Here is an 11,348-nt window from a genome sequence, read left to right as displayed (position 1 = left end):
TCGGGCAGGTATTATTGCAACGAGCTGATTCTTGAATTGAATGTTTTATGAAATTGTCACTTGTATATGTCTCATTATCTTATAAAGATTAATGAAAAAAATATGATTTTTGATCATCTGTATTTAAATAATTAGACTGGTAAGTGGTTAATTCAAGCCCTGCCATTTACTACTGTGAATGTAGGAATTGATTTGTATCATATCAAGTGAGTGGATATGATGGTTGGTAATTTTACTAAATAGACACTGACGAGCACAAACGGACTACAATAGAAGTACATCTGAGTCATAATTAATATGTTTAAGGCTCACACTGAGAATTCAATCTCAAGTCTTTGATTTCCTATGTAATGTTTTTGCATTGCTGAACACTGTAATTTTATGATGGTAGAAAATGATCCTGACTCCTTTTGAAAAACATAGATCCCTCTAAAGGATGGAAGTCTGTGTGTTTTTCTTAAAGTAGGCATTATGTGAGTTTTTTTATTTTAATATTTTGGTTGCCAATATCTCTCTAGAATGATATAAAATTATACTAAATAGATGAAAAGTTGCCATTTTAATGTTTCCTAAAGAACACTAAAAATAATATTTATTTTATCTTTTTAAAGAATAGCCTAATGTTTGAATCAATCTTTGATCAAGAAACAAATCCAAGTCCCCTTAGGAAGGGGGCAGATATGAGACCAACAGCTCAGTGAGTTGAGGCTGAGATTTCCCCCAAGGGTTCCTCAGAAATGCCGGCATCTCAGTGGATAGGTTTGAGCTGTTGTGGATACGTTGAAGAGAAATTTGACCCCAAGTAAGTTCGGAATCCTGGAGACCCAGAAATGTCAAAGTAGTACAAGGACTTTCTATCCTGCCTTTGTTCCCCTGGTCCCCTACTCTGAGGTCTATGTTGCATATAAGCAAATAATTCTTGCTCTTTACTCTATTTTTTCCCTTGTATCTTGTGTTTCTCATCACTTTGCCCAAGCTCTTTAGCTTTTACCACACAAAGACACTGACCTTTCAAACATATGACTAGTCAAAGAGCATTTTCTTGCCATTCACTTCTTCATTCTAGCTGCAGATCAATCAAGTACACCATTCAGGATACAATCTCTGGCAGTTCAAGCCAATGCTAACTGCGGAAAATTAGTTTTCTCTCCTTTATGGCTCATTAGCACAGTCCTAGCGTTTCTGGTACACTTTCAGGAAATAGTAATATGTGACTGATATTTAATTGATGCTGTTAGCTTTCATTGTGTGATGGTCCCTATCAGGGTCTCTGAAGCGGGTAGATAAGTAGCAATCTTCTTCCCTGGCCACAGCCTGAATAAATTGAGGGGAAGGAAGTAGGAGAGACTAAAGTCTAATTTCTGTTACTGATAACAGCTCATTTTGGGGTATATAAGTTAGTGAAGGGCAAATGGGCCTGTGAACTGAATTCTGAACTCACCAGATTTGTCCACTGGGTTCAGTCTCAGCAGTGTGTCCCGTGCACTTTTCCAGGGGTGGCAGAGGTATTCACCCTTGGGGCAGAGCAGATCTAACTGAGCATACGTGGGGTGTTTCTGCCTGGTTCTCTGATTGTCTCAGGTGCTCAAGTTATTGTACAGAGGCCAGGAGCCTCGCAGGAAGATGGATCATTAGATTAGTATATTTGACTCATGCACACTACACTTTATTTTGGTGAGGGCAGACTTAAGATTTTTGAATACCATAGAAACAAACCTTTGCAAATTCTCTCAGAAGTTACAATTGATTGGTAGTACATACTGTTGTCCACAAAAAAATAATTCTTGTATCTTTCTATAGTATTCATATGCTTATCTTTCTATATATTATGGGAAACAAAAACAAAAACAGAAAACAGTGATGGCACTGAAAAAGCTGCAGATGATTTTTAATGCTAGCAGAAAACAGAACCCAACTGAAAAGTACTATAAGCATGATTCACTATTAAACATACTTATGCACTGCTTTAAAATGTATACTGGGTCATATAGCAAAAAATATGTATTGTGGTCATTTTCCATGTTGATGGCTTATTGTGAAGCCTTTGCTATGTTAAATGTGATTTAACACTTCATTTTTCCTTCTTATGAATAAGTTACTGATTTAAAATGTGTATGGCAACTTTAATTTATAAAAGGCTAATACATAGAAATTATCAGGCAATTTATATTTCCAATGTAATTTTCAAGCTTTAAATGAATAATGCTAGCAGCACCACTGGGAATAGGTCACAGACTACACACACCTTGTTTCCAGAGAGTTTCTGGAGAACATGGTCATACAAATTACTGTGGTTAGACATCGACATAATGAGGGTCAGGGACATCTGAAAGAAAATGTATAGAAAATGACACAGGCAACACTGATTTAATGGGATGTGGGACTAGCGATGGTAAATACATGTATACAAATTGGAGAATTAGCATTCTCAAACAGTATGCCATCTTACTTACAGATTAGCTGAAATGGGAACCAGGAAACCTTTGAGGTCGCTTGCCCTGAGATTGTTTTTCCTGTGTATATAACAAACACAATGCAGTCAAATACCAGAGCAGTATCCCATTAAACTAACCTTAAGAAGAGAATTATGAAGGGAACAGGTAATTTATCAATATAGAAAAAAAGGAAAAGGACAAAAAGGAAGAACTTATCATGATCTCCAACTTTCTTTTCAAACATTGCTCTCTGTTTTTCTACTGTAAACTGATTGTAGTTTTTCAGCTAGTGGAGCAACCTTTGGATATCTCATGGCATCTGTTGAGAAATAAAGACCTGATAAGCTCCACAGCCAGAAGAAGATGAGGAAAATCTCTCCACTGTCTCTTGTCAAACAGCTCTTTTGCACCTCCTTCCTACACCTCTCCTCACCGATCTGTAGTTAGTTAATGGAAAACTCCTGGGATCAGGTCATTTTATGACCCTGAGAACTTCTGTCTCTCTGCATGGTTCAAACATGAACACTCCAAGCAGATACATTTCAGAAACTGTTTCCACAACTGTTGCTTTTTCTCACACTTTGAGGGGGATCCATCATCTGCAGCACAGCCTGCAGACAATGAATGCCTGTCACACTCACCTCTTACTTGAGTGTCTATGTTGACACCATGCTCTCCGCTCCTCTCCCTGCCCAGCTGTGTCTCGGTGTGCTACACATATTCCATTTTGCTCTTGTGCTGGCTCTTTGACTGCAAGACAAGAGTCAATGTGAGCAGTCTAACAGGTAGGACAGTGACTTAAATATGAAAATGCCATCGTTCTCACCCCTAGAGGGTCCAAGGATAATATAACAGCCTAATGAAGATATGGGTGACCTCAACTCTCTTCATAAATTTTATTTTCTCATTCTTAGTGTATTGACTTTTGTCTTTCTGCCTTTTATCTCGTGTCTAATGACAGATGCTATCATAGCCATCTTCTGGGTTGGAAGGGATAGGAAGTGGATACAATGGGACCAGCACTCAATGGTCAGAACTGTCACATGGCCACTCAGACTTCAGTGGAGCTTGGAAAATGGAAATTTCAGTGTTTAACACTTCTGTAGGACAGAAAGCAGAAATAGAGTCTGGATACTGTGAACTAAATAAATTCTTCTCTGACTTCTCCCCAATGGTCAGAAGTGATTAGTTCCATGGTTCCTATTATTCACTATCATATTTCTTCTGTAATTTCACATATCATACTCTATTTGTTTAACAGTAAATACCCATTTTGTGGGCTGCAGTAGAACAAGGATATTAATCACAATGATACTGATCTATTCATGTAAGCTGTTCACATTCAATTATTGAATGTCTACTTCCTACCACCAAATTCTGAGATACCATCTTGACTAATATGAACTTCTTGCCACTAAGCATATGGCTTATCTATACAGTGCTTTATCAGTCAGGAATGCTTTCAGCTACTGGAAAAATATCAACTTACTGTTACTTAAATCATAATAATCAACAATTTACTTTTAAAAAAAAAAATCCAAAGGAGGTGAATAGGTCCACCTTGATATGGAGCTGGTTTTCAGGTCTCTGTGACATCCTTCCCTCTCAGGATTACAAGATGGTTGCCACAGTTCTAGACACTGCATCTTTTACTGATGTGCACAAAAACAGCCAGGATGGTAAGACAACTATTGCCTCGTGTTTCCTTATTTTATCAATGCATATGGTCTTCCCAAACATACCTTAGTTGACTCACTAGAAGGGGATCAAGTATCTACTATTAACTTTAAGGGAGAACAGAAGAGTGTCTAGTAGGAAAGGATGAGGTGATTCAGAATTAGTATTAGGTAGCTAACAAAAAGTGTTGTCATAAATATCTTACAGCATTCCACACGCTTCCACATCCATGATCTCATTTTATGACTCAATAGGACTGCTATCCAAGCATACAGGGAGCCCAGACATGGAATAGGAGGTTTAAGTGGCATTGCTATGAAGGAAATTCTGGCTGGGAAGTAAAGATCCTTAGAAGATGCAAAAGAATGCAGGGATTTTAGAGATGTTACAATGCATTCTGCTTATAAGGTATGCATGCAAGAAGTCAAAGAGTAATTCAGAAAATTTTATAGTTTGGGAAGATAATTACATAGCGGGATGACGAGAACTCCAGATCCACGGACTCCAGTCCTCAATCTTAGATGTGATCCTGGAAGGATTCTGAGCCTATCTCCTCATCTGTAAAATTATGCCCTCAAACAAGATTAGATGATCCGGAAACTTTGTTTTAAATACGAATTCTTACAGAATCATCACATGAGAGTCATAAAGTAAGGGAACATTAAAAGCCAAGCTCTTTACAAAAGAGATAACAGATCATTATTTATCTAAATTTATTCATTTATCATAGAAATATAAGTCTCAGTTTATAGCACAAAAGACTCTCAAAATTAATTGCTATTGCTTGCATCTTGATGGAAATTTAAGCATTTGGTTTCTTTTTTGTCCAACAATCTCTCTAATGGCATTTACTGTTTAACAGACAGCAAATAATGAAATTTTTAAAAGTTCATTTTTTTAGCTGTAACTTTTTTGGGGGTAAACTACTTATCCTCTGCAAAATAGTCATCACAACTTTATAGTTTTTTAAGGTGAGCTACAGTAATGTATTAATAAACTATAAAGTAAAATAACAGTCAGCAAAGGCTCAAGCAGTGGTAACTAGGGTTGGCATTAATGTCTCCCTGGCTGTCCATCTCAAGTAGATTAAACTTCTCCAAGCTTGAGAAAGTACGGCAGGCCAATTTTCCCAGCAGGCTGAACTGGAGACGAGACTGAAACTATTATTATTTTGCCTTTATATGATCATATCTTCTACCTTTGCATTATGTTGATGTGAAAATTCTGTGTAATAACTAAGGGTGTGGTACCTAACTGAAGTCAGACCAATCATTATGGTGCCACCGAAGTCAGGTAACTAGTAATTTGGGCAAGCAGAATTAAAACAATTGAAATCAAGGATTCTAAGCCTCTGATTTATGGATGAACTTCAGGACATAGAGTCATCGGACATTCCACTAAGACAGGTTTTCTCGACTGTTAGCTCTTTTGACCCTCTGGGCTGGATCATTCCAGGGGTTGTTCTGAATATTTTATTTATCAGAATTTCTAGCTTTTACCCACTAGATGCCAGTAATGCTTTCCTGTCACAGGTCATGCTAAACAAAAATATCTCCAGACTTTGCCAAATGTCTTGTCTCCTTCTCCCTTTTGAGAAGTTTATGATAAAACTATGTATTTTAGTTTTTTTGTATTCTTATAAAGACCTTTCGCCTTAAAAGGATTGGAACCAATCATTTAAAACCTGTTAAACTAATAAGGACAAAATACACTTCTCCAACTATACTTGAAGGCAAAAAAAAAAAAAAAAAAAAAAAAAAAAGTGTACCATCATGATTAATTACATGGTGTGATCTGAAAATTTATTACAAAGTATAAACCTACTGATTTATTTCAACTACTTTGAAAAGACATATTACCAAACTATTTGGGGAAAGCACCTACTTCAAAGACTGCTATTCCCAGATGGTCTGTTTCTTAAAATACTGTCTTCAGCAGACTCCCACAGTCATCCACTGAATCTAGCTCTAAACTTAAAAATGAGCTGGTGCTAATGACAAGTAAAAATAGACCCCACATCGAGAGGGAAAATAAAAATTAATTTTTTCCCCAAAGAACAAATCCAATAGTGGTATTAAGGTTGATGAGCAGGAAGCGGAGGTGTGTAACAGGACGAGGGACAGGAGAGAGAGAGAGATGGGGAGAAGAGGGAGGGGAGCAGGAGGAGGTAGAGATGGGGACGCCGAGGACCCTCTTGGCGGAGACACCCGAGCGGCCCTCTCCCTCTCCCCGAGTCCCCGGGCTTCTCCTCGGCCTGCCCGAAGGCCAGCTGCCCCGTGCAGTGCGCGAGCCCGGCGCCGCGGCTCCCTGCGCCTTCTCAGTCCACACCGCGTGCTGCTCCAAGCCCCCGGGGCTCGGCGAGGTCCCTTCCCCGCTCTTTCAGGCCTGCTCCCGTCTAAGTCCCCCACGGCGGTAGGAAAACTACGGCCACAGAGCCCAACCCCAGGGGCACCCGCCGGTGCCCTCTCGGAGGAGCCGCGAACTTGGCCCGCTACTTCCTCGGCGCTCCGGAGCCGCCGACCCGGAGGGCAGCGCGAGCGCGGCGGGGGCTCCGTCCGGCCCGGCCCGGCCCGGCCCCGGCAGCGGCCTCGGGGTCGGGCCCGCGTGGGCGGCGGCGCGGCGTCCTCGCCGCGGTGTCTGCGCCGGGTCCCGCGGGGCCGAGGGGAGGGGACAGGAGGAGGCGGAGGCCGGGCCGGGCCGGGCCAGAGGGGGCGGTGCAGCCTGGAGCCGGGCAGAGCCGCTCCGCGCAGCCCGGGCTCCGCCGGCCGGGGTCTCCACTGCGCCCCGCGCGCGCCCACGTCGCCCGGGCTCTGCGGCTTCCGGACAGCGGCCGGCGGCCAGGACCGTGGCCCGCTCCGTGCATGGTCCGTCCCGGAGAGACAGCAAGTTGTGGAGCGCCCGGGACCCGCGAGAGGAGGCGGCCGCCGCCCGCGGCCATGTGAGTAGAGCGCGCGGCTGCCCGCGCCCCGCGCCCCCCAGCGCCCGGGCCGGACCCCCGAGCCGGGCTCCCCGCGGGCTCTGCCCTCCCGCCGGTCTGCTGTCGCGTCCGCCTCCGGGGGGTGCTGCCTTCCCGTCCTTCTGCCTCCCTTCGCCTGCAGCCCGCAGCAGCACCCCCTCCCTGTACTACAGTTGAGGGATCATTGTGTTTCCCTGGGTGGGTGACACACAGTCGCGGGGAGCTTGACCCTCGCCTCGCTGGGGATGAGGGCGCCCCCTTCCCCACGTCAGCTCCGGCCCGTCTCCCCCAGCCTTCTGGCCGAGACAGACCAACTTCAACCGCTGACCGCGGCTGACAATTAATTAAGAGGGGAAAAAGTAGCCGCTTGTTTCCTTGGGTGATGCCCAGACCTGGAGACAGGGCCGTGTCTGGGGAAGAGATGGTGACGGGTAGGGGGAAAAGGTTTGCTGTGGACCCTTAAAGCTGGAGTTAGGGAGGAGTTCAGGGTTGGAACTCTACGGTGGATGGCCTGTGTGCGTCTGTGTTCATTATGGACTGTGGGAAATCGTTCAGGAACTCGTTTTGAAAAGGAGTGGAGGTACTGTGTATGTGTATGCCTGCAACCATTCAGGTGACTAGTATTGATGTCAAGTATGAAAGAGCATAGATTACCTTTCGGGTTAGACAGTAGTTGGGCAGGAGAAATGATTGCTTTGAAATCATGGGAACTAATGAATCAAAAGAGCAGATGCGAAAATAAGTCACACAGGCACAGACTCTACGCGAGAAGATAGTTGCTAAGACTGAAGGAATTCTCAAATGCTGCTGATTGATACTTGGAAGTGTCTGGCAATAGTACTGTCTAGTGTAGGTGCTTAGAAGGTCTATAATGTTTATTGAATTTATCATGCTCTCCCATGAAAAAATTATCCTAATTGTTTGATTTGGGCTCAGAGAGTTAATTTCACGCACAACAGGGCACAGAAAAGTTGCTACAAACCATGAGTTTGTACTTGGAAGTCAACAAACCACAGTATGGTTCACTTTGTTTTAATATCCTGAATTATGTTTACTGCCAGTAAAAATGCTACATTACTTTTAATGTGAGTAAGTGAAATGAATGTCCTGGCTCAGCAAATAGAAGTTATGCATTTCTTTAAGTAAATAGCTGTCAGAGTTAATTTGGGAGCATTTGCAGGAGAAAAAGACATGAAGAAGCTTTGAGCGGGTTGGATAGAATTTGAATTATAGAGAAGTTTACAGAGAAAATTAGTTCTTTTGAATTTTGAAATGTTGAGGCAAGTTTGAATGTTTGTTTACTTAAATTTGCAAACCAGCTGTGTGTTAGTATTTCTCTTGAATATTTAACTTTTAATGTTCTCTATTCCTGTTTTAACAGGGATGGTCATCTTTACCACGGAGGATGGGAAGTTGATGCCCAGTAAGACTGAGAATCCATTTTGCTAATGGACACTCTTTCCTTTTGGAACTGTGGATTACCTGTGGCTGCCTGGTGATTTCACACCTTCACTCACACCTGTGATCCCAGAACACTGACTTCAGGTCCTCGTTGCCCAGTTTGGTGAAAGATGGCATCCAGCCTGACCTGTACCGGGGTGATCTGGGCTTTCCTCTCTTTTCTTTGTGCTGCCACCTCCTGTGTGGGCTTCTTTATGCCCTACTGGCTCTGGGGATCACAGCTGGGCAAGCCAGTGTCCTTCGGTACTTTCCGGAGATGCTCCTATCCGGTGCACGACGAGAGTCGGCAGATGATGGTGATGGTGGAGGAATGTGGGCGCTATGCCTCCTTCCAGGGCATCCCCAGCACAGAATGGAGAATCTGTACCATAGTCACCGGCCTGGGTTGTGGCTTGCTTCTCCTGGTGGCGCTCACGGCCCTCATGGGTTGTTGTGTATCAGAGCTCATCTCCAGGACAGTAGGAAGAGTGGCCGGAGGAATTCAGTTTCTGGGGGGTAAGTGACTTAGTACATTTGAGCTGTTTGCCAGAATCCCAAAGCAATATTGAAAATTATATTTCATTTGTCTACTGAGATTATTGTAAATGACACTTGGAATGCACAGGAGAAATAGATATGGAATGGCTTTGATCACAGATTTCTACTAGAGTTTACAGCTTAGAGTGCTCTTAATTTCTATACATCCTTAGACATTTACACCATTGGCCTGCTAAGTACCAACTATGTGAGATAGAACAGCTAGATCATAACCTAAGTGGTAGTAGGAGAGATAGCTTGGATTTTATAGCTTCTTTTTAAAATGTAACTATAGGCAATTAGATTATCATTGTTTTAACTAGAATACTTAGTATTTAAGGGCAAAGGTTTGTAGAGAAATGCAAAATTTGATTTAACATTGTCATAAAAACCTCTACTACTCTCCATTGGATATAAAATTGACCCTTGCTCAATGTTAAACTATATTTCTAAATAAATATTACTGCTTTAATTGATAGATCAGTTTGTATTAATGACTATAAACTTAACTATACCAAAAAGATTTCGCTAGGCTTAATTACTGTCCTAGGACTCAACTTCCCTGCGTACTTTTGCTGTGGGAGAGAGAAAAGAATAATACTGTAGTGGGTGAACGAAGTGTTGCTTGTCCCAAATGGACTGGATAGTTTCACTAACGCTAAGAAAGTTTTGATTTTGACTTGGCTTTTCTCCAGCAAATATTGCTTCAATATCGCTGGTCATATGGTTTTAATTGTACTTTATGTATTTTCCACGGAGCTTTTCACCTTCATTCTTCAACCTGACTGGCTAAACTTGTCTGATTTATTGTATGACAACCTCTTACAGATAGCGCCGACTGAAGGGAAATAGGAAACCTGGAAAACTTATAAAATGTACTTGTAACTTCGTGACCAAGTGAAAGGTCTGCTACTTTCCCATTTGGTATTTTCTTACAGTCTTTTGTGAAGAACACAGAAGAAAACACATTAAAAACTAATAGTTCTGAGATAGGGTGCAGATATTAGAGAATCCCCATGGATTACCCAGAATCTTAGATATAAAACTTTCAAGCAATGTTTTATGTACACTGAAAATGCAAGTGACAAGAAATTTTGTGTTTTGACACAAGAGGTTTGTTTTTAGTCCTTTAATCCCTTAACTTAAATTAACTTTGTTCGCCTCAGTTTTTTTCTTTCTTTTCCCCCTGTGGTTTTGGATCTTGGTCTGCTCTGGCAAATGATGGCTCCTTCCTTACTGCTTCAGTATTCAACAGTGACAAAAGTTTTGCCTGTAATATGTATCTTAAGTTTAAGAAATATCTTAAAACTATTAGGAAATAAAAAAAGGTTGCTGTTGAAAGCAGGAATATAAACGCAGAGTTGGGAAACTTGTCGATATCGCAGATTTTTAGAATCGTATTAATGCCAAGGGTATTTAATTTTTTTTTTTTAAGAATCAACTGGATTTGCTGTTTGTGTCTCTTGGCTCAGGAAAATGCTTAGGCAGTTCCATTTTCTTGTCTTATGGTAAATATTACTTTCTATTTTTTCTTCATTTTAGGGCAGAGGCTGCTATTATTTCTGGCAGAATAGGAGAATAGTTACAAAAAGAAATCAGTTTTTATTGATTATCTTTAAACATATAATGAAAGAAGGTAACAGGAAGTGAATCTGAGACCCATGAGATTTATGACTCTCTCTCTCTAAGCTATATATAGATTTTTTTTGAATTATATAGAGTTAAATGTTCTACTTTACAGAATACTCAAGGGAATAGACATTTGGGGAAGTTATATGTATTTTAAGATGATCCATGTGTTTCTCTGTGGATGTTTTTTCCTGTGATCAGCCTTGTAAGAGTTGCTGAAACTAAAGATATAATTCACTTGTAGTTAGTATTCCCTTATTTCTCACATTTTTCTCATATCAGGCAAAAATAATTCTGAATGTAAAACTAAGCAGGTTTTTTCGGGTTTTGACCTATTAAGAGTGCAATCAGTAAACATACCTGTTATCAAAGATAAGACTAACTTTGGAATTAAGATTAACTTGAATATGGAAAAGGTTTTGAAAATCTGCCAGTAATCGCTATCATATGACAGAACAAAATATTTCAAAAAGAATTCCTCCTGTTGTGCATTTCATAACTGGATTTTTATTCATAAAACTTGTGTGGTAAGTAGTTTTGTAATTTTTGCTAATTTTTTCATAAAATGGGTGGGTTTTGTAAAGACGGCAAAATGTCAAATCAGTGAGTTCTATGAATCGCACAGACTGTAGTGTTTCAGAAGTGTAATCAGCATACAGGGTGCTCTCTGCACT

At 41.3% G+C, this 11,348-nt stretch overlaps 1 protein-coding gene across 3 annotated transcripts in view; it reads left to right on the top strand.

Moving 5' to 3' along the window:
• Positions 1-6,886: 6,886 nt before the first annotated feature.
• Positions 6,887-11,348, top strand: part of Lhfpl6 (LHFPL tetraspan subfamily member 6) — a 231,935-nt gene continuing 227,473 nt past the window's right edge. Inside the window, exons 1-2 of one of the 3 annotated variants that reach the window (XM_063232660.1) lie at positions 6,887-7,050; positions 8,450-9,024. In XM_063232660.1, coding sequence (XP_063088730.1) covers positions 8,640-9,024 — 385 coding nt within the window. In that variant the 5' untranslated portion in view covers positions 6,887-7,050; positions 8,450-8,639. The other 2 variants (XM_003477437.5, XM_013141245.3) reach the window with 2 other exon arrangements.

Source organism: Cavia porcellus, unplaced genomic scaffold (assembly GCF_034190915.1).
Source record: "Cavia porcellus strain 051 isolate PalLab524CR breed Dunkin Hartley unplaced genomic scaffold, mCavPor4.1 scaffold_21, whole genome shotgun sequence".
Lineage (NCBI taxonomy): Eukaryota > Metazoa > Chordata > Mammalia > Rodentia > Caviidae > Cavia > Cavia porcellus.
This window is presented reverse-complemented; position numbering and strand designations above follow the sequence as displayed.